Source organism: Oreochromis niloticus, linkage group LG22 (assembly GCF_001858045.2).
Source record: "Oreochromis niloticus isolate F11D_XX linkage group LG22, O_niloticus_UMD_NMBU, whole genome shotgun sequence".
Lineage (NCBI taxonomy): Eukaryota > Metazoa > Chordata > Actinopteri > Cichliformes > Cichlidae > Oreochromis > Oreochromis niloticus.
The window spans coordinates 8682255-8706269 of NC_031985.2; the positions used below are offsets into that span (position 1 = coordinate 8682255).

The 24015-nt window shown below is 38.0% G+C and overlaps 3 protein-coding genes and 1 long non-coding RNA gene across 7 annotated transcripts in view; 1 reads left to right on the top strand and 3 right to left on the bottom strand.

Annotated features, from left to right (window-relative positions):
- LOC100698385 (class I histocompatibility antigen, F10 alpha chain) overlaps positions 1-13813 on the bottom strand; it is a 127230-nt gene extending 113417 nt beyond the window's left edge. For 2 of the 4 annotated variants that reach the window (XM_019350692.2, XM_019350691.2), the window contains exons 1-2: positions 13649-13808; positions 3014-3274 (exon numbers count right to left, since the gene is read on the bottom strand). In XM_019350692.2, the coding sequence (XP_019206237.1) occupies positions 3014-3274; positions 13649-13715 (328 nt within the window). In that variant the 5' untranslated portion in view covers positions 13716-13808. Of the gene's footprint in view, positions 1-3013; positions 3275-13648 lie in introns of all 4 variants that reach the window. The other 2 variants (XM_025902438.1, XM_025902439.1) reach the window with 2 other exon arrangements.
- The window catches only part of LOC112841703 (major histocompatibility complex class I-related gene protein), a 103871-nt gene that overhangs the window by 78419 nt on the left and 1437 nt on the right, over positions 1-24015 (bottom strand). The gene's annotated exons all lie outside the window — the stretch shown is intronic.
- Positions 1-24015, bottom strand: part of LOC102078978 (class I histocompatibility antigen, F10 alpha chain) — a 97491-nt gene that overhangs the window by 63710 nt on the left and 9766 nt on the right. The window lies entirely within an intron of this gene.
- Positions 3729-4225, top strand: LOC112843557 (uncharacterized). Its single transcript, XR_003215986.1, has 2 exons — positions 3729-4021; positions 4131-4225. It is a non-coding gene; the product is annotated as an uncharacterized LOC112843557 (long non-coding RNA).

The following is a 24015-nucleotide window of genomic DNA, read 5'->3' on the forward strand; positions in this document are numbered from 1 at the left end:
TCTCCCGAGCTTTTTCTAGAGGCGTCTGTTTATTATGGCCATGTGACATTAATCTAATCTGGAGTTCTACTTACAGTATTTCAGGCTCCAGCAAATGCTTCATGTCATCATTGATGACTATCCAAGAAATACTTTTTGATAAATCAGTTAATTTCTTTTGCTGTGACCTGACAAAAAGGTGAAAAAGGTTCCCCTAAGATTTTACAACCATGTTGTCATTTTTATTACATTTACTAAGAGCAGAGGACTGAAACAATAATTCAGACCTTGAATTTGACTCCATGCTAGGACACTTTGGTGTTTTTCAGCGCGGTGACCAGATAAGATTTTGCACTAAATATATTACAACATTCACATTAATGATATTATTGGATGTGTAGCACAGAGATCTGTGAGCGTCTTTGAGTAGGAACCTGAGCGCCACTGATGCTGTGATGAGAGCCGACAGTCTACAGGTGAGAGCGACACGAGGAGTCATTCCTGCTTTTATAACATCGCTGCTCTCAAAGCCACGAGAAACGCCTCGGTGCATCATCACAGGTATTTTCTTTATATGAACATGTGGAGTTACACACCATCTAGGTTCAAATTCCACACTTTTCCAGCCCGTTTGGCTAATAAATTATATTAAAATTGCTAATCAATAAATCAACAGGCTGTGAATGTCCATGAAAATCTCGCAAAAACACCTCCTTATAGGCGGCAACAAAGTGAATGTGGGATGAGCTGGTGTTGTCTGCACTCCTTTGATTGGAGTGTAGATTAAGTGGAGGAGAAACATGGGAAGGCCCTGCATGAGTCAAGAAAACGCTCACAGCTGTCACTGATAGAGGTGGGCGGATCGATCCAAATATCGATAGTATTGATACCAACACCAGTATTGGTTACGGATCAATACTAGCATGACTGGATTGATACTTTGCTTTTATCCTTCAAGTTCAGTATGTAGCCGCTGACCTGTGTTTATTATTATAGTGGGGATTCCCTTTGTCCAACCAAACATCCTACAGCTTAAAATTCACAAGCCACTGCTGCACTGTGGTAATGTTTTGTACGCAGGCAAAAGAAGTCCAATTATCAAACTCGAAAATGCATTTTATTGTTTATTTTTCCAGTTTGGCAAGCAATAACAAAGATCCATCTTTGTTCCTACCCGCTGCTTCTCCTGCTCTGGTAAAAAACCATAGGCCCACCCCAGTGCATTCTGGTCCTATACCAGTCCCTTTATTTATATATAAAAAAGAAGACCTTACAGTTCTTCCTGGCTGACTTAACAAGATAAAGATGAATATTACTTCGGGAAAGGAAATAAGTGGTATCGCACATCACTGAGCGCCGGAAAAAGCAAGCTCAGTGACCCGCCCAGAACGCTGTTATTTTCCGCCGCTCGTAAATGTTGCGTAGATGAGTGACCAAAGCTGTATTTAATGACCAAAACAACCCGTGGGTTTTTTTCACCGCTCATAGGGAGGCTTTCTGGAAGGGTTCTTGCTGAATTTTACGGCGTCCTGATTTAACGACACCACCTTAATAATCAACCTTCAGCCAGTTTATGGGAAAAGTGAGACATTTTAACACTTTACTTTCCTTGATTATATTTTCAGGTTGTTGTTTATTAGTAAAAAAAATAAAACCCATTAAATTTTAAATCTGGGACCAAAAATATTAAACATAGACTGAAACTCATATTTACTGTCTTATTTTTAAATAGGACAAAAATCAGTGTAAAATTTAGAGAAACTGTTAACTGTTAAACGTCTGTCTGTTAGTTTGTGTTTCTTATTTTTGGTCTATCTACTTCTCACCAAACTGTTGTACTATTGAAGCAAAACTAAAAGTTAAATATTTATTTATTTTCCACAGAGTAGCTTTAAGTTTGTCACCGATTTATTTATGGAACCTCTGCTAATGAAAGATAATCCTGAAAACATTTCCTCATGAAAACGGGCTGAATGTCTGCTTTATTTTCACAATGGTTGATGCATTTAGTTAAATTCATTCATAAAGAGGCCGTGGACAGTGAATGGGTCATTGAGCTGTCTCTACTTTCAGCCTGTTACAAAGTCAACCCTGTTTGATTCTACTTTTTGTATTAAATATAACATTATTATTATTATTATTATTATTATTGTTATCATTATTATTATTATGTGTTTAATGGAATCTGGAAAAACTGCTGTCAAAACTGTGACATCACAGCACATTTAACATCTCAGCTAGATGATAAATTATTTCATCCTAAGATGCTGTTGATGGTGTCTGACATATTTTCTTTTTCTATAATTTATTACAATATGTGATTATTTGTGAGGGTCGTCTGAACTGAGACACGGAGCGACTTCCTGTGAGCTACAGGAACAGACAAACACACTAAGATGGATCCTGAGCAGCAGACACAGATCCTGATCCTGGGTTTAAGTTTCCATCCTCTGAAACTCTGCAGCCTCCTATCGTTCTAAAAAAGAAATCGTATAACTGCGGGAAAACTACACATCAGACTGTCCTCAGGTCTTTCTAGAAGCTTCCACTAAAGGAGAGTTTCAGTCCAGGATTGTTTTTTATTAAAAATCAAATATTAGTTCACAATAATTTTAAAACAAATACACCTCAGACTGATTATTTAGATCCTGCTGATTTTCTGGAGATTAATTTCTGAATAATCGATTATTAAGAAATTGTAGCAAAAACAACCATCAAGGTTTCAGAGGCAAAAAATCCTAAATATAAATAGAAAACTTCAAATATCATGAATTTATCTTTATTATTTGATTATTTTGATCAACTAAACAGTTAAATTATGCCAGTTCATACAAACATGATCATTAAAGCTGTTTGAATTGAATTAAAATTTCCCAGACTGTAGTTCTACATTTATTACGAATTATTATGTTAATAATTTTAATCTGTAATCTGAATGAAACATTTAATGTGTGCAAACCTGTTTACTACTGTAAACAAAACACACTGAAAACATTAACAGCAAATATCAGTAAAAAATGAAACATGAACAAACCTCCAGTTTGGTTGAAGCGCTGCTTTAAAATCTCAATGTTGGCTTTGAACGTCTGCTGGTTGGTCATGGAGATCTCAGTGTTTCTCTCCCAGTACTGTGGATCTACTGCACCGTTCACCCACTTCTGTTTGGGCACTTTTTTCTCTGTGTTGCTGTCATAATATTCAATCTGAACATCATCAACCATCCCAACAGCCACAAACTCTGGGAAGTTTGGGACTTGAGAGGATCCAGTGTAGAAATACTTCAGCGAGTGGGTCACTGTAAGAAACAGTTTATGTTGTGAGATCTCAGGAACACAGATTTATAAATTATTTTATTTTTTAACTAACACAATAAGATAAACTTCAGCACATTAAAGACTAGGGCTGGGCCATATTATACCGTTCACGGTAATACCGGTATAATGTTAGGCAACGATAGGAAAATGAAATATCGCGATAGAATATGAGTAAAACGCGCATGCGCAGTGCCTTTGTTTTCATACGCACATGGCCGATTGTTGAGTGAAACAGATGAACCAGAATTGGTTTGTAAAAATGGTGCAACTTCAGTGATGTGGAACTGGTTTGGTGTTTGTCCGACAGATACACGACAAAGCACATTTTTTTGCAGAACATGCAAGCGGGCCGTCGTTATAGAGATTGAAAATGTGACGTCATTCAGGGGTAAAACCGCAAAGGATTCTGGGAACTCGTGGCAAGAGGTACTAGCGGGCACAGGCTTTCAATTGAAATCAGTTACACAGCGATAAAAAGACACAAAAAATGGCAAGAAGCTGTTGTATTATTAACTGCACAAGCTGGGCGAACGACAGCCGCGTGAAGCCGACGGGAAATGCGATTGGTTTTTATCGGATTCCGGCGAGGAAGATAAATTTTCCAAGCCATGTCTCTGAAGTCACGAAGAGGCGACGGATGGCCTGGATTGCCGCTATCAGAAGACCTAATATAACGTTCGAAAACACTCCACCTCACATGTTAGTCTGCTCCAAGCATTTCCACAAAGGTAAGTGTTTTGTAGTAGTTAATACGTCTTATATGGCGCTGAACAGAAATCATCGCGCTATGCTCCTTTGTTTATTGTGGCTGTGTGTAATGTTTGCTGTGTTTTGTAGGCAAACCAGCCTACGAAATGCTGGAATGCGATCCAGACTGGGCACCCTCTCTCAAACTGGGCCACACAGACTTTAAAGCTTCTACCACAGCGAGATTTGATCAGTTAAAACAGAGATCGAAATCAAAACAGCCACGAAAAGGCCCGCGTTCCTCTGGGGCAGAGACGGCTCATCCAGGCGAAATCCCTGCAGGTAAAATTGTCAATGTACATAAATAAATTCCACTTTTTATCAAATCTCCTCCGTGCTGTGTCTCCTGCGCTTGTCAAATTTATCATGTTTTGTTTTGATAACCATCACGTCCGATAGATAAAACAGCACAAAAACACCCATAACTATGACCCTCATTCGGAAATAGACACCTGCACCGCGAGGGAAAAAGGCGCACGAAAGTGGCAGGCAGATGAAGACAAAACACGGCATAATACTTTTACGTTTTGCAATCTACAAAGGTTTGCACTTTGAGAATCAACTTGTGAGAACTGTGACTAATGTTCATGTGTGTGGGGAAAAACAGTGTATAAAGTGCATAGCGAGGGGCTAGTTATTCTGACAACCCCTGCTGCAATAAATGAGGGACCACTGTATATACTTTCTCTATGATTATTGTATTCAACCTGTTAACATTTAATATTGTCTTGATAGAACCAACTGATTCTGCAGCAGAGCATCCCCTGTTGCTTCTCCTTGCTCCCCAGTCCCTCAGCTCCTGCTGCTGCACCCACAGGTATGCAATTGTAGCGTCAGATGTACAGCAGCACTGATAGCTTTTTACTTGGTGGGATTCCCTTGTGATCACCTTTACTAAATATCTACAACCAATCTGATTATATCCTGTTTTTTTTGTTTTTGTTTTCAATGTTGAAATTAAAATCTAGTAGCAGCCTTCTCATTTCTTTGTGTTTTGTGCTGTTTTACAGGCCCAGAGAGGAGGACAGCTCCGAGACAGATGAGGGACGGGTCCCAGGACGGTCCATCGGTGGTGGAGCTGGCCATCCTGGTGTCCCTGAAGAGGCCACGCCAGTCTCCAATGGAGCATGTCCTCCTCAGCCTTGTTCCTGCTCTGGAGAGCAGCTGGGTCCTTTTTATTCCTGTCTCTCTGTAAATACTTATATTTTATATATTTATGTTTAATGTTTTTCTGTTTGAGAATTTTAATATTATTTCAAATAAATTTTTATAATGACTAATGTCTCAGTTCTACTACACAGCAAATGTTGGCACACGACTTGACACATGTAGAATTTATTTCATATTATACTAATGACAGAATATACTAATACAGTGGGATGCAAAAGTTTGGGCAACCTTGTTAATAGCCAGTATTTTCCTGTATAAATCGTTGGTTGTTACAATAAAAAATGTCAGTTAAATATATCATACAGGAGACACACACAGTGATATTTGAGAAGTGAAAAGAAGTTTACTGGATTTACAAAAAGTGTGCAATAATTGCTTAAACAAAATCAAGCAGGTGCATAAATTTGGGCACCACAAAAAAAGAAATGGAATAAATATTTAGTGCATATCAATGTGTGTGTCTCCTATGTGATATATGGGGTGCCTTTGTCTGGACGTGCTTCCCATCCAGAGCTCCACAGCAGAGAGGGAAGTTCCAGCACTCCTGGAATCCCTCTGTGATGGACCGCCAGTCTCCAGGTGAAGGCACAGCCATGAAGTCGTCCACTAGACAGTCCCAGATGGCCGTCGCTACCCTGGGGGGTGATCTGGCACACTGTGGACACACCGACTCTGAAACTGAACGCGATGGTCCTGAAGGAGTCCCCGGTGGCAAGGAACCTGGACAAAATTGTTCAAAATTAGTATTATGTGTACTGCAGTTACAAAATACATTATTCAAATTCCAAAATACTTTTGTGATGTCAGATTTAAATTACAAAACATAAATCTTACATAAAACATTTTGTAATTATAAGGATAATTACATAACATATATTAGATATAATATAAAACAGTCAGTTGTGTTTTGTTTTAACTTTAACATATCATAATTTGATTGGTAGCAACTTTTACCACTACAGTGAGCCAATCACTCATAATTCCTAGACATGTCAATCAGGTAGGAATAAAGTAAGACATTAATAGAAATAAAGAGTTGCATGTTGACATGTAGCCCTTTCCTTGCTTAAATCATTGTTAATATTTTTGAAAAATTAACCTGTGATAAGACATAGCTTATCAAGATAGAATATGATAGATAGAACCATATAACTAAAGATGAACCAAACTGTTCACAATTTTATCTAGCTCTCAGTTTTAAGAAAGGCTGGTGACCCCTGTTATAGAGTCTGACAGCTGCGGGGATTATATACAAATATTCAACTATACCAGAATTAAACCAGGTCTAAATAAAAAAAAAAAGAAGAAAAAAAAGGAGTATCACTACAAAGATTAATCCACAGTGGTCCTCGTACCACAGTTTGATATCAGCAAACACTGAGAGCATACATTGATAGACACCACAGCCATGCTATCATTGCTAATACTGATAACATAGCATAAATTGAATTAAATCGGGACTTGATGAGAACTGTCGAGTATCACTAGAAATATTATAAACAGTCGTCTCCATACCACAGTTTGCTATCAGTAAACACCGACAGCATTCACTGTTAGCATACCACAGCCATGTTAGCAGTGTATAAACAATAGTTTAGCATATATTAGCACAGGTATCAATAAAGGACTACCGTATTAAACACTTTTACTAACCTCAGGCAGATGGACAGGCGCTCTGCAGGTGGGATTGAGCGCCTGTAGTTGGTGTCTAGGCGGGCGATTCTGGGACCGACGCGGGACAGCAGGTCCTCAAACTGGGCGAGTGAAAGACGGTGATATCGCTGAAATCGGCCGTCATCCAGGCGCTGCTCCTCGAGCAAGTGGTGAAACTCACCAAACTGCTCACGCCTCTGGAGGACCTGATGGACCCAGGTACGGCGAGGACGTCCTTAACGCCGCTGCTCTGCTCTCCACAGTAAATAGAGAAGGGAGACTCTCTCTTCAAACGCTAGCTCGACAGCTGCCATCTAGCAAAGATACCGTCTGGCACAACTTCCTCCCACATCCCTCCGACATTTCCGGTTCACGCGCGTCAAAATATGCAATTTTGACGCGCGATGGATTTTTCTTGGACACGCGTTGAGGTGCGAATGTGCACGCGTTAAATTAGGGGCGTTTGGGGCATTTTCGCTCGCGTCTATCGCGTTCGGTGTGAACACACCGTAACCCTTTCACTCCTTTGATTTTTTCCAAGTACCTTTTCTTTGCCTTTTTGTCGAGTCTGTCTTTGTACGGACCGGCATTGTTCTCCTTCGTTTTGTACATTGCTTTTTTGGTGAGGAAAGAAAAACCAAGAAGGTACTGGAACCGGAGAATAAACGTTTTGCGGTGCTGCAAATGCTTGCATTTAATGTGGTAATTTTAATGTTTTGCCACGAGTTCCCGGCATGCAATGCGCGAAAGTCACGTGGTCTGTCAATCTCTATTGCCGTATTTGTCGGACTAAGGGTGTGTTCACACCGAACGCCATAGACGCGAGCGAAAACGCCCCAAACGCCCCTAATTTGACGCGTGCACATTCGCACCTCGACGCGTGTCCAACACAAATCCATCGCGCCTCAAAATTGCATATTTTGACGCGTGTGAACCGGAAATGTGGGAGGAAGTTTTATTATGCCGTGCTTTTTCTCTGTCTGCGCACCACTTTCGTGCGCCTTTTCCCCTCGCGGAGCAGGTGTGTATCTCCGAATGAGGGTCATAGTTATGAGTGTTTCTGTGCTGTTTTTTCTATTGGACGTGATGGTTATCAAAACCAAACATGATAAGTTTGGCAAGCGCAGGAGACACGACACGGAGGAGATTTGTCAATCAGGCTGCAGAATGCAATGCGCATTGTTGAAAGCTGTACAGTGCAATAACAAAAATCAGCGAAATGTGACGGGTGAACAGCGGGACCACTGTATACTGTTTTATTAATAAACAAAATATATTCCTAGATTAACTCCCTACATTAATTCACTGTAAACCTTGTCCTTCTGACTGACACTCCCCTGCTGCCGCCTCTCCGGGCTGTCCCTGGTCCTCGGGGGGGAAGTTCTCCACGGTCCGCATCATATTGCCGCTAGTCAGGAAGGGGTCCAGAAACTCCATGACCGCGAAGAACTTCCATCTCTTCCCCGATCCTGCTGCAGACCCACTCCTCTTCTCCTTCTCTGTCCTCTTCTCCTTATTATATGTGTCCCTGAGGCTCTTCCACTTTCTCCTGCAGATGTCCTCTGAATAAACACATTATCTTGTTAGCGGAAAGGTATTTGTACATCAGTGGGAAAATAGCGGGACAGTACGCGTCAGTACCTAGGTCAGAGCCACGTCACCAGCCTCCTGATTGGTTGTCGCGGTGCAATTTGACGCCGGAGTTCAGATTTTCCAACTCGAGCGGTAGAGGCGAAACACGCGTATGCAGGGGCGGATCTAGAAGGGTGGCATGGGGTGGCAAGTGCCACCCTAAAATGATCCCTTGCCACCCCAAGTGCCACCCCAGTTTTGCATATGACAGTGTTGTTTATTAAAATAGCATTAACAGTTCGAGCGTAGTTACAGTCAACAGTGAATATAAATGCTAAAACTGAATATACTGCATAGTGTTTCCCCCCTCTACCATTAACAAATGGTTCAGCCTATAGCAGGACCGGCTTTTTTCTTGTTTTCAGTAGCAAGCCATGCTTATGATTGTGCCAGAGCACATTTTGAACAACACCATGGGAATTTTACACAGGTGGTTGGATGTTACACTCTGGAAATGGAAGCAAGGTGAGTGTTATTAACTCTCTGTGGTCCACGGACACGCTGCACCTCCAAATCACATGACTATGTTAAGCTGACATAGCAACAAGCTGCAGCCACGCTGAGTCTCTGTTTCAGCCCAGATTGAAAGTTCGCACTTCAAAGTACATACATTTTAATTACAGGCCAGTAAATCCAGAGTTATGATTATGTATATAAGCCACGCTTTTTTCTAAATACTGTCGTCACGTTTTTGTGTGTGTGTGTTTTAAGCGTTTTCTAAGGACAGCGCGAAATCAGTAAAGAAAGGGGGAAAAGCCACCTCTTTCCTATCGGTGGAAAAATGTACCATGTCGACCAATTAAAAAAAAAAGTCAACACGTGGGATTTGGTTGTTTAGGAAGAGGGGAGAGTTTTGGAAGTGACGGTAACGGCAGCGAGACAGAGCGAGCGAGTCAGAGAGTTTTTGGATGTGCGAGATTTGTGACGTTAAGTGTGGAGTGTATACTTAGTGTGTTGTGTTGTCTTGTGTAGTTGTTCTGTTGTGTAGTCGTTTTGTTTTGTGTGTCAGTGAGGGCACTAAAGAACACAAAGGCACATTGCAGTGTAAACACTGTCACTAAGTAGAAAACCAGCGGAGTGATACACCTCCTGTTGTCAGGCCTGCAGGTTTGTCCCTGTGCTGCTCTCCTCTGTCTTTTGGTGGACAAACTTTTTTTTTTTTTTTACTGTGACACATAATTTGTGGGGCATCTTATTGCGACACCTGATTGTTCTCTCATTTTGGTTTTAGTAATATTTTTAAATGGTTGTACAAAATGGGGGAAAAAAAACGCAGGTGTATTGGCTGCATTTTTAGATAAATAATTGTATATGTTTACAAAATGTACAATTTATATTTTCATTTCAAGTTATAAAAATTTACTCAACATGTCTGTGGGGGTTTTTTTACTGTAAAAAATACTACTAGCATTTTAAGTTCTTTGTGTGATTTCAGATCAGTAATAGTACTATTAATAGTAATAGTAGTACTAATGCAGTATGTCAGTGAAAAAACAACTAAATTCATTTGAGCTGAAAAGAATGATACCAAACAAGGCAAGGGGAAAAAATAAAATGAAACAATTTGAGGGTGAAATACAAACGTAAACTCAAAAGGAGTCAAAAATGGCCGGTTGTATTTCAGACCTCAGTGGGTTAATCCAACAAATCATGAAAAATTAGGTTTAAATTTTTGTTCATGACAGTGCAGATTTCTGACATTTTGTGTAATTTAAGCATGTAACAATGTGACTGTTTTCTAACAAAAAACAGTGTGAAACTTAAGTTAGACTTGTGTTCGTAAATGAACCGTCCCATGTTGTGTAGCTTTCTAGATTTTATACTTATTGGGCTACATATTTATTTATTATACAGGCTATACAGTACATAACATCAAAACTTACATGTTTTATGTAACTAAAGTGTTTAATTATGTGGGCTACAGACAATAATTAAGTTATAGACTATATTTATATGAAAAACGTGTATACTTGCTACATTTGAATCATTTTAACCATATGTAACCACCTGCATATGTGTTTGGGGGAAAAAAGGCTTTAATTTTGCCACCCCATTTGGTTTCTCTGCCACCCTCATGCCACCCTAAGAAAATTTCTCTAGATCCGCCCCTGCGCGTATGCACAAAATGCAACACAAAAACTCACGCGCGTGGTTTTTTTCGCGAGTCAAACGCGCCAGACGCGGTACACTGACGTGCGTTTCACAGGTTTTGGCGTTTTCGCGACGCAAATCTGCTTCCGAATTTTCGCCGGACGCGCAATCGCGTGTCATCGCGCTCTTTCCATTGACTTTACATGTAAACCTGACGCTCTGGCCGCCTCTATCGCGTTCGGTGTGAACGCACCGTAAGATGCTTTTAAATCTGGGAGTAATCTGGGTCCTAAACTCCGTATGCTTCAGGTCCCAAAGTCAAACGAACACTGCAGCATCACTGAGAGTTAAAAACTGTCTAAATTCTTTCATCTTTAATAAAACGATCAGCATTACTGCTTTACCAGGTGTAACTATGAAGTTTAACTTCCAGGCATCCATGAAAACATAATTTATTACATTTAATGGAGTTAGAAGTTAGCAGGAAGCTAGCGGAAGTTAGCTCGCTAGTTTCGCTAGTTACCTAAGCATGATATAGCATGTTCTGACTGAGAGATTTCTGAAAAAATTCAAACGTACAGCTCTGCTATCACTTCCAACATAAATGAAGACAGGAAACTAAACAGCAGTGACGTTTGTAGGGTTACTGAAGTTGGACTACCTGGTATATAATGATGTGCTACGTGATCGCTAGCGACACAGCTATGTTAGCATAACATAAACAGTGAAGCTGCAGGATGAACACTAACACTTTTCCACTTATAAAAGTTAACGTTAAGGTTCCTGATAGTTAGAGACAAATGCAATCGCATGGCAGGATGCTGTAAACGGACCAAACTTCAGTCAGGAGAACAACTGAGATAATCCATCCACAATAGAAGGTTAGTCATTAATATACTGCAACAACATGGGAATAGAGCAGCTGTGATAGAATACAGCATTAATGAATCAATGGTACAGAAGCGGAGGAAGCAAGAAGAATGAGTTGAATAAAGTTTGATTTATCTGACTGCTTTGTTTCGCTTAATGTGCCTTATAATCCCGTGCATCTTATGGTCCGAAAAATACGTACTGCACACTGCAGTTTAATGTTGCAAAGCACCTCTTTTTAACTTCAATGGATATTATACATGGTTATGCTCAGGATATGTCAGCCCATTTCTACTGGAAATGCCTTTTGGTTAAACTTTCAGCAAGGACTTTGCATTTGCACTGTTAAATTTTTATATAGCTTTAATGCACATAAAAAACAGCTTCTTGTTTAAGTGAAAATAAATGGAAGGTTGTCTTTTTGCGCTAGTAATGTTGTGGAGTTGTATTTTGTCTCGCATCAATTATATCGTCAGTTATATCGTTATCGCAAATTTTCAAATATATATCGTGATAAACATTTTTGGCCATATTGCCCTGCTCTATTAAAGACATCCTGTAATAATCCTGCTGTCCCTTCAATAAACACAAAATAGATTTATGAATAGATATTCAGTGGTTAACGTAATTTTTCTGATCCTCTTTTCTTCAAAACTTCAAATTCTAGTTTGAACCTGATTATTCACAGAAAGTTTTAAAACTGGTGTTTATCCTTCAGTTTGGTTTAATTCAGTTTTCATGGTTGATGGTTTGAACTCATTACAGGTTTTAATTTAACTATATTTTTATTTTATTTTCATTTTTAAACAAAATACATATTATTTTTAATCTGTTTTGCTTTTGTTACGCAGCATGACTTCTGAAGTGAGTTGTTCTCTTTTGCATTTCAATTTTTGATATTTCAAATTATATGAATTGATTGAAGCATATCGATGCTTCTTCTTTGTTTATATTATTTTTATAGATTTTTTTAAGCTTAAAATTGTTACAGAAAGTTTGACTTCCAATATCTTTGATCGATAATATTATCAATAAAACCAAAGCTAATGTTAGGTAACTATTATTTGGGGAATATTATCTTAGCAATTGTTATTTTATGTTTTATTCTGTAATCAGGTTTTCAGGTAAGTTTTCAGTTATCAAAAGTCAACAATATTTGTTAGTTTAGAACCCTTCTCATTAGCGCTCCCTGGTGGAGATTGTTTGTAAATTGCGAAACTTTTCTGGTATTTCTCACCTGCAGCTTCTTATTGATCATTCAGCAGTGATACCAAAATTAGTTCATGATGGTATGTGTAGTGTATTGGCACTTTACATACATAAACTATCTGATATTATTAAGTAAAAATGATTTAATTTGCATCTCAATTCAGTTCAATTGAATTCTGTTTTATTTTATTTATACACGTCACAACAAAAGTCACCTCATTGCGCTGTTAATTAAGCAATAACACCAGAAAAACAGTGAACTTCATATCCGGGTGTAACTACTCGTTAGTTACGACATGTGTGCGCATGTTTGTCAAACAGAAAATATTCACAAGCATAACACTGGTGAATAATACTGAAGACAATACAAAGCAGGAGTCTTTTAACTTTTAACAGACTACATCAAATGACATGTGGCTCTTCATATACTGAACAAATAATTTTTAAATAATAGTAAAATAAAAATAATATTTATAAAGATACTTAAATGAACTTTAGTTAACTTTAATAAGCAGCTGTTGTGTGAAAATGTTTTAAACCCTCATGAAAATTAAAATGGTACTTAGTTTTTAAAATAAACGTTTTAATTACTGTCACCAGATTATCATCAGACCTCCTCACTGATGTTTTATTTGTTGGACTGTTTGGAGACACAGCAGAGTCACAACGCTTAAAAATGCGTCACGAACGGTTTAAACCCGGAAATCATCAAATAGTTTGGGACATAAGTCGCCTTGTTTTAATCTTTGCCTTCATCTAAACTTTAATGTTTATTATTAGGTATTGAAGAGATAAACAGACGATTTAATTACCTGTATAATATAATCGATTGTTTCTAAACATTGACATTATCTACTAGGATCCATTACAACTAAATGTTTAGTGTACAGGAACTTTCTGGGGAGCAAACAGTCCGTCCATTTGTCTTTCAAATTACATAAATCTGACATATAAAAAGACAAAAATATAACAGTCAAACTGACCTGCCGCTGCCCCCTGTATTCCCAGGAGAAAAACGAAGATGAAGGCCTTCATTGTGACCATAAACATTCACATTGTGACCATAAACATCCAAACCTTTAACAGGCTCTGTGTGTTCGCTTGTCTAGAAAAAGCGCCTCCATGCTTCCAGCTCAAGCATCAAAGCTAAAATAGGAGAAAACGAGGAGAACTAGGACGTGCGTCACCATTTGCCACCTATTGGCTCCTATTGGCTCAGTTTTACTCTGACAGTAAACGTCACTTAAATCTGGGGTAAACGCACCCTTTAGGGTTATCAACGAAAGTGAAAGTAAAATATCTTCATATGAACCATGAATGATGAGGGGAAGGGTTAAGAGGGGATGTTAAGAGTCAAGTCTGGGTTTCAAAAAACGAACAGAGACAGATGGTAATTAAACTCACAGCAAAGTCCAAACGAAAGAAGCTGCTTGACTTTCCTAGTGTAGGTTAGCTTACTTCATTTTACCCTATAACCCAATGTGACATTTTTTTAGTATCACATCTAATAACCGTATCATTAAAAATAATAAAATTTAACAGAAAATGCTTTCATTTATCTAATTAATCATACACAAAATCAAAAAATTATTTATCTAAGCCAGGGGTCTGCAACCTTTTACACCCAAAGAGCCATTTGGACCTGGTTTCCACGCAAAAGAAAACACTGGGAGCCGCAAATACTTTTTGACATCTAAAATGAAGATAACACTGTATATATTGTTTTTTATCTTTATGCTTTGTGTGAACAACTAAGGTGTGCTGCTTATGAAATCCATGAAGTGCTACAGAGAAAATTAAATTATATTTATGTAATCAACACATTTTGAACTCTTAAAGAAATATAACAAAAGGAAAGACACCAACCTGAACTAAAATGATCCATGTAGCAAACAAAAACTGTTGTGAGCCGCCACCCTTATATCATCTTTGGGCTGTTGGAGCCTTGACCTGACTCTTAAAAAATAATTGGAAAAAAGCACTATGCTGCTGAAAAATGAAAAATAGATATTTGCAAAATTCTGCCTAAATATGTATTTTACCTGGTTAATGCGTGCGGCGGGGCGTGGTTTGCGGCGCCGCTGCAGGGGAGGCGGACGCACCTGAGCGACACCTGCAATTACACCTCGCTGCCTTTACGTCTGCGCTATCTGTGTTGTGAGCTGAAGCTACAGCCGGCTGTATGCGTACAGCAACCGTGTGTGAAAATTGGTCAATAAAGAGATGCTCAAAAGCATGCTCATCGTCGGGTCTGCCGTGATTTGTTTACAATGAGACTTCTGCTCCTATTGCACAGAGTCGCACAGAGTCCGCAAATCGGGGCTATACGAAGTCAGTTTACGCAGGACTGTAAGCTAGCTCTTTGTTTCTGAGGTCATGATTTCACTTTCCTATGGAAGAAATATAGTATCATCAGAATCCAACTATTTTTAGACATTGAATTTATAACACTGAATTTTTATCCTCCAAATTTCCCTGCAAAAATATTCACCTGCAAAAATTCACCTGCAAAAAATTCAACTGCAAAAAATTCACCATCAAATATTCACCTGCAAAAAATTCACCTGCAAAAAATTCACCGTCAAATATTCACCAGCAAAAAATTCACCTGCAAAAATTCACCTGCAAAAATTCAACTGCAAAAGTGATGAACTTAAATGACCCAAGCCAGAGCAATCAGCACTAGATCGAGTCGAGCGGCTCTCATATACTGAACAAATCATTTTTAAATAATAGTAAAATAAAAATAATATTTATAAAGATACTTAAATGAACTTTAGTTAACTTTAATGAGCAGCTGTTGTGTGAAAATGTTTTAAACCCTCATGAAAATTAAAATGGTACTTAGTTTTTAAAATAAACGTTTTAATTATTGTCACCAAATTATCATCAGACCTCCTCACTGATGTTTTATTTGTTGGACTGTTTGGAGAGACAGCAGAGTCACAACACTTAAAAATGCGTCACGAACGGTTTAAACCCGAAAATCATCAAATAGTTTGGGACATAAGTCGCCTTGTTTTAATTTTTGCCTTCATCTAAACTTTAATGTTTATTATTAGGTATTGAAAAGATAAACAGACGATTTAATTACCTGTATAATATAATGGATTGTTTCTAAACATTGACATTATCTACACTGTAAAAAAAAAAAAAAAAAAAAAAAAAAAAGTAATATAAAAGTATCTTACTGTATATTTTACAGTTTTGTACTGTTTTTCTGGAATATCATTAAATTTACATAAGTAGACTGTGATTGTGATGTCAAATGTAAAATAACATAACATCACTGTAAATGTAATTGTTTTTTAAATATATTTTTTTGTACATATGCATATTTAGATTGTAAAAATACATTCAGAAATGTATCATAATTTCACAAATATTTGTCTGTTATTTGAGAGGTTGATCTGTTAAATTCGAATGTAATACTATGGAAAAATATATAAAATGATCGAAAATTAATGAGAATAATTAATAATTAAAGGAGTATTTGAATTATAATTTTGCTGAAAATTTCATGTCATCTAGGTCTGTTTCAATAATTCAGAGGTAACAAGTGAAAATATAATTAATAGGAATAAAAACTAAAAAAAACATATGAAACACTGCACGGCCACGCTGTGCTAATTATATATTTAAAAAAATAAATGTAGAGGTAGGAATTGCAATTAATATAAATCTCAAAGTATTCACAACATTCCTGAACAGAAATAGGCCTCTGCACCTGGGGTGAGGGCGTGGCCATGAAAACAATGTGACATGCCATTGGATGTTGGGACACATAATAAGCATCGGCCAATGAATGTGAACTAACAACCACAAGGTCGCGGGTATGGCTGTGGAAAGTAGTGATGGTAAACTTGATTCTTTTTACTGAATCGAGTTTGAATGAATCACTCACCAAAGTGAATCGGGTTTTTTGATTCATTTGAGTCACTGAGTCAGTTGACCAGAGTGCAAAAAATGTACATTTTCACTCAAACTTAATTTGTTTCTCTTGTCATGTATATCCTACTGCTAAGATGAGTGATTGAAAAAGAAAAACAACTATTTTTATGGAGCAAAAAAGAGCAAACAAATTCTAAAGAGAACATTTATTTTATTTATTTTTATTTTATTTTAGTAGTATTTTCCTCAAATGTTTCAAATATATATTTTCCCATCTAAATGTCCACTGAGCTGTGAGCCAGGGGGCGGTAATGTGCCTTAACATTGGTTGCCAACCAAAAAGAAGAAGAAGCTGCGAGCCAGGAGGGAGGGAGTGAGTGAGTCCTGAGTGATTCGCTTACGCTACGATTCAGCACAGAAAATGAGGGGGTGAGTAGCTCAAATGTGCTGTTAGCATGTTAGCAGAGCAATGCTACTGTGAACCGAGGAGCTATTGTCTTGATGTGAGCTTCGACTCAGGGTTTTTTCTTCCAGTTCAGAGCAGAAATGTTTTTGTAAAGAAACTGGCTGTTGTTTTTTTCCCCACAGTTTTAATTATAAGCTAGATATATTTCTACTAATGAAATTAGTTTGCTAAGAGCAACAGGGACGAGTCAGTGAGTCAGTTGGGCTTGTGAATCATGATTCACGAGTCAGTAAAGTTTCTCCAGTATTGAATGATTCGTTCATGATTCGCGCATCACTAATGGAAAGCGCGCTGGAAGAGAGAGGTTGGTGAAAGATCATCCATGCAGTGCTGCAAGGCAAGTATATCAAACTCAGCTTAGTAGATTTAACTTGGAATTGCTTGACCACTATGGCTCCTAGTTTACTGAGACGGTAAAAGGCATGGAATCCCTAGCTATGAAGGCAAAGGACGTCGTCTGTCAGTATAAGGTGCAGTTAGTGGCTGGTCTAGCTGTATACTATCTTGCTGGCTAGCAGAGTTGTTGTTCGCTAATTTGTTAGCTGCCAGCTTTCTGTGACCGTGTAAACACAGCAGTTGCTATGCGGATAGTTTCTACACCGCTAATACCCGTTAGGGGGCCCGCGATGACAGTTGCCACTGATGCATTTGTCTTAATGTGAAATTATGCAACTTAAGAGCTAATAGGCGACCTGTTCCACTCTAGCAACACACCTGCATTCTTGTAGAGAGCTCGTGCGTGCCAAGATGTGCTGCGTGATGAAGTGAGAGAAATAGGAAATAGAAGTAGCCCACTGTGCTAGCTTTGCCCTGTAAAATGTAATGGACAGGTAAGCCAAGTATTTCCTTCTATTTTGTGGAAAGGAAGTAGGGCTAAAGCAGCTGAGGCGAATTATTTGACTACATTTAAACGTGCATTGCATACATGTATTTGGATTTTGGCAGGTTTCATGATTCATAAGGTTTTGTTTCTTCCCCTGCAGATTAGTAGCATGAGTTCTCAAATTTATTCAGTCAGCTGTAAAGGTGAGTATTGTGCTGCATTTAAGGATGTCAAAAGATTACACCTGTCACAGTTGTGGTGCTTTAATGTAAATGTTTGGGCACCCATGGTCAACATTTCAGTTCATGTGAACAGTTAAGCAAGTAGAAGATGAAATAATCTCCAAATGGCTTAAAGTTATAGATGACATTTAATTTTAAATAAAATCATTTTCATATTTTTTTAAACAGAAAGGGAAAAGGCCCACAGCAAAAGTTTGGACACCTTGTAGTTGACCGTAGGGCCCAAACTGCATGCCAGTGTGTGTAATTGATATACATCAGTTGTAACATTGCAGTTAGTTGTTTGAGTCATGTGTGGACTTGTTTTTTTGTCCCCTTGTCTCTTGTTCATGTACACAACAGGAAACTCTACTTTGGCAGCCGAGCACTTCATGTTATCTGTGGACCAGGCAATTGTGAATGGCCATATCACTATCTTCAGTGACGCACTTATCCTGATGTTTGGCTCTTACTACTGCACGAACATTTCTTATCCAGTAGCCCAGGCAGCAACCTTGGAATTCTTGCAACGGTAAGGCGGCACCAGTCAATTTTATGCATTGAGACAGTGAAATCTAAAGTTATGCAATCCAAATCAAATCATCAGATCTACTTTCATTTGCAGCTAAAACACATAAGAATGAGCAATGCTTGAGTGTTGAGATGATTTGTAGATTGATAAATCAACAAATAACTAATATTTGCGTTTCAGATGGCTGTCTCTGAAATATCCTTGATTCACGCTCATGTCAAGTTATAGAAAGAGACCTTTGAGTAGTAGATGTTCACAGATGTTTCACTACCCTGAAACAGCATTTGCAATAGACTCACAGGTTAACCAAACATCTTTGCATCACCCCTCTGTTCCACAATGACCTGTATGTCCAAACACGCACTCAAAAGCAAGCTCAATCTATACTTAGATTCATTGCAAATGTAAAAAACACATACAGTCCAGTCCTCAGTTTCTTAATGAAGTTGTTTTTCATTCGACAGATGCCTTAAGATAAACCCCGACAAGGGATCCAAAGTGGAGCGGAACACGTCTAAGAAAAACCTTGCAGTCAATCCAAAGGTTCTGATGTTGATCGCCAAAATTGCGGACTATGAGTGGAGAGCATAAAAAGTTCTTATTTTTATCCTGAGGATAACATAATCTGCTGTTCAGTAGCACTGGTCTCCGGTTCATGGTCAATGTCAACAGCACGGGTGGCCTGCTTGATAGGGGAGAAGTGAAATATAGGCTGCAAATCCTATTCACATTTAGCTAGCATTAGTGCTAGCCAGTTGGTATGTTACTGTCTGCTGACAGGCTCTCTGTCACTCTGTCCTGCTTTAGGTGTAGCATTGTCTTAAGTATTATCTTCATCTCAGTTCATTGTAATAGGCTATACATTGACACTTGTGGTGCTTGCTCTGCAAACACAGTCCCATTTGTTCAGTTATTTTGGTAAAAGTTTGTGTTAAAGTGACAACTTACAACATATCAATACTTATCAGTTAAGTATAATCAGCATAACAATGAGGCTTTTGTTTTACTCGAGTTGTTCTTTGCATATAATTACTTTGCAAATTTCTCCAAGGGAACCCAAATGGCCTGCAGCAGCCCTGAATGTGAGACTTTCAGAAAGCTAGAGCTACTTCTAAACCTGCAGGTTATGTGCCTCAAATATACCCCTTTTCGTTGCTCCAGATGTGGGGAGGCAGATGAACGTTCGAGGTGGCATCGTCCCCTTCTTTTGTGCTCAAATGTGCGTTTGCATTACATTCTTTTTTTCTACGTGTCTTTGTTTATGCATAAGTGTTAGTTGTTCTTGGATTGTTCCAGGAAGGCTTATCTTTTTGTCAATAAAATCCATGTTAATGATTGAAACAATGTCTCATGTGTTATAAGTAAAATAAACATCTACAAACTGCTCATACACAACATATGATCAAGAATTAACATAATCTTGATTTCATTATAATCAGGGGTTTTGTTTAATAAGGGTTCTTTGGGTGTTTTGTGACAGATAAAACCCACAATCTTACAGGGAGCACACTTAATTCAAACTGAAAGTCCAGTAAATATTCAGGAAATTTATGTTAAATTACACTTCAAATCTAAATTTACATGTGATATTATGTCAAATTAACAGTGAATTGTAATTTTAAAGCCAACATCTAGTTTTTTGACATGTTTTGAAAGATAAATTATTTTGTGCTGCATAATGTAGTATTACATCAAATATAATTGAATATACAACTTTTTTTTTTACATCAAATAATGTTATTTAACCCAACTGTTAACTGTATATTTCTGTAAATTTAAGCATTATTATTCATATTGCCACATTCATTGACCTTGTTTATAGGTAATTTCATTGTTTAATCACATTAAAATGTTCCTAATTTAATGTTTAAAAGCACTTGGAAAAGGCAAAATCCCATTTAAAATTAGGGCAACAAATTGTATTTTCCTTACTGAAAATAACCGTATTTTTATGAGAAAGTTATTTTCTGTTATTTTACGGTAGTATTTTGGCGCCCCAGCTGCCGGAATATTACTGTTTTTTTAGGATTTGTTTTTTTTCCTATTTATAGATAATTTCATTGTTTAATCACATTAAAATGTTCCTAATTTAATGTTTAAAAGCACTTGAAAAAGGCAAAATCCCATGTAAAATTAGGGCAACAAATTGTATTTTCATTACTGAAAATAACCGTATTTTTATGAGGAAGCTATTTTCTGTTATTTTACGGTATTATTTTGGCGCCCCAGCTGCCGGAATATTACTGTTTTTTTAAGATGTTTTTTTTTAACAGTGTACTAGGATCCATTACAACTAAATGTTTAGCGTATTTCTGGGGAGCAAACAGTCCGTCCATTTGTCTTTCAAATTACATAAATCTGACATATAAAAAGACAGAAATATAACAGTCAAACTGACCTGCTGCTGCCCCCTGTATTCCCAGGAGAAGAAAGAAGATGAAGGCCTTCATCTTCTTTCTTCTTTCTTCATCTTCTACATTGTGACCATAAACAGCCAAACCTTTAATAGACTTTATTTGCTTGTCCAGAAAAAGCTAAAGCTAAAATGGAGAACCAGGAGAAACGTCACCATTAGGCTCGATCAGAGCCAATAGGGATTTACTCTGAGAGTAAACGTCGTTTAAATCTGGGGTAAACCTTTAGGGTTATCAACGAAACTGAAAGTAAAATATCTTCATATGAACCAGTTTATCACGAAGGGAAGGTTAGTTTCATCTGGTCTTTATAAATTTTTATGTTATGACAGGTGTAGTTCATGTTATGTTGGGTATACACTGTATAATTCATTTTCTATTCAGGGGATAAAACCTTGTTAAGTTTCTCAGTGGAGTGATTTGTATTAATTTTAAACGCATACACTGTAAAAAATCAAACTTGCAATTGCTGAGCTTACAGTCATTTCTTTCACAATTTAACAATAAAAGCTGAGTTGCCCCATAAACTCAAATACATTAAGGGTTTCAACTAATCCTTTAACGTTTTGGAGCAAAAGTTGGTCTCAGATGAAATTTATTGCTGGCAAAATGAATGAATTCAAGTTTTACATGAGTTGAAGCTGTTGGCGCCTTTCTGTGCCTGAGCACGCATGCGCATCTCATATTTTTGGATACTACGGGGTCTACTTTGCACTTTTGCAAGGACTGAAAGCCACCTGGCCGTCTGCCTTAATGCGAACACGAGGCTTTTTACACCAGGAGCTGGATGCTAGTGATGGGATTTCCAGCTCTTTTTAGAGAACCGACTCTTTCGGCTCGGCTCACTAAAAAGAGCCGGCTCTTTCGGCTCCGAACCGGCTCCTCAGGTTGTTTTGTTGCTTTAATTAATTTATTATTAACAATAATATAAAATTATGCATAAAAGGAATTACTAATGTAAAAAAAAAGTGGTTTTATTTATATATGTTTATATATAAATATATGCGGTGGCCCCTAGAGACAAAGCACGTGCAAACTTAAAACACATTTCTAGCGTTAACTGAACTTCCAAAACAGAACTACCTAGATCACTTAAATTACACAATTGAAAGCATATGTGTATTGTTTGTGTATTTATACACAAGCACTTGTAAATATTCAAATAATTTACCTTTTACTATCACACACCAAATCCGGTCGTTGGTACTTCCTGGCTTGTGTAGCCACTACACTGCGCCTAGCATCCTGGAGCGCTTCTGTTATCTTTTGTACGTGTTTTGGAGTTTTTATGTGTTTTGGAGTTTTTACGTGTTTTGGAGTTTGTACGTGCTTTGTCTCTAGGGGCCACCGTAAATATACTTTTATTTATTCACTCCACATAAAATGTAAGAAATAAATCATATAATACAAAAACCAACTATTTATATTTCAGCGTTTAACTATTTAAATTTTCAGCTTTTTCCTTTTAAACAAATTTATAGTGAAACAACACAAAACACTGCAAACCACAACACAATTAAATATAAATTAAAATATGAAAAAAAAAAGAAGATGCACATTCTCTGTCATATGGGCCTGCATGAATTTCTGAATCCTTTATCATCCGCAACTGAAAATAGTTGTGGATGATTACTATACCTTTCAAATGTGATGTTGTTTTCCTTGGCTCTCTTTCTCTCTCTCTCCCTCCCGCTCTGTTCCTGTGCTACTGCGAGTGTAACTACCGCCCCTCCCCCCTCTTCCCAGCGCAAAGCACAAGGCTCGCGTGCAGAGTGAAGTGGAAAAAAAGTGCGAGAGAGGGGGTGAGAGAAAGAAAAAAAAACCCCACGGCTCCCAATAAGGAGCCGGTGTTCTGAGAAACCATCCTACTTTGACAAATCGTCCTACCCGTATTATGATTTTACGGTGACTTGTGACTAAACCTAACCCTACCCTTAACCATAACCCTAACCATAACCATAACCTTAAGAAGTATTCCGGATGGGTGACAGAAAAATAAGTTAATTTGGGTTTGGTGCTGTGCGCATGCGCGGCGTCTGCGCAGAAACATCGGGTAGGATGTTTTTTGAGGTAGGATGGATTACCAGAACACCGGGGCGGCGGGGGATTCTCTGGCTGGCTGGAGCAGCATCTAATAACCAACTCGCAAAATAAAACAAAATAAAAACAAACCAACAAACACGAAAACACCAGACATTATGATACAGACTTATAATTTGCACCGATGTTTTTTCGAAATTCTATACGCGAAAAGTGAGCGCGAGAGCCCTCGGTGCGCCTGCGCGCTGCTGAAGTCAAAGTAAACTTTGTCATCTCCGCTACATACAGTCCAGTATATAGAGAGACGAGACGACGAGGCTCCAGTTACAGCAGTGCAAGTAAACAAACAATAAATATAAGAAGAGTAAGAAAATGAATATACAGTTTAGGACTCGGGGTAAAGGGATCAATAACAATTTAAAATGTATAATTTACAGTTTGATGATTTAAAGTCTCACACACAACCCGTTGAAAGGGGAGGGGCCGGCTGCTTCCAAATAGAGCACATTTCATTCATAATGTTGTAAATCCAAGCTTATTATGTATTAATGATTTGAATCCTGGGTTGTGCGAAATCCCAGAAATGAACCCCTTGACAAAGTGAATCTATGAACTAAGGTGTAGGTGTGTTAGGTTATGTTGTGGTGATCCTCGGGTTGGGTGTTCATACTGGAGTGCAAAATTAAAACCAATGGAAGATGGACAAGAAAAGTTCAAAGCCATCAGGTCCTCAGTTTAGAAAAAAGAGAAAAGAAGAAGAGGAGAAACGAGCAAATGATACAGGTAAGCAGATGTGTGATTGGATAATGGCAGGTCATCCTGAAACAATCAGAATCAGAATACTTTATTAATCCCTAAGGAAATGATGTGGGTTACAGTTGCTCCAAGAAGAAATGGTAAAAATAGTAACAGTAACAGACTAAACTCCAAACAATACATTATGTTACAGATTTTAATATTAAT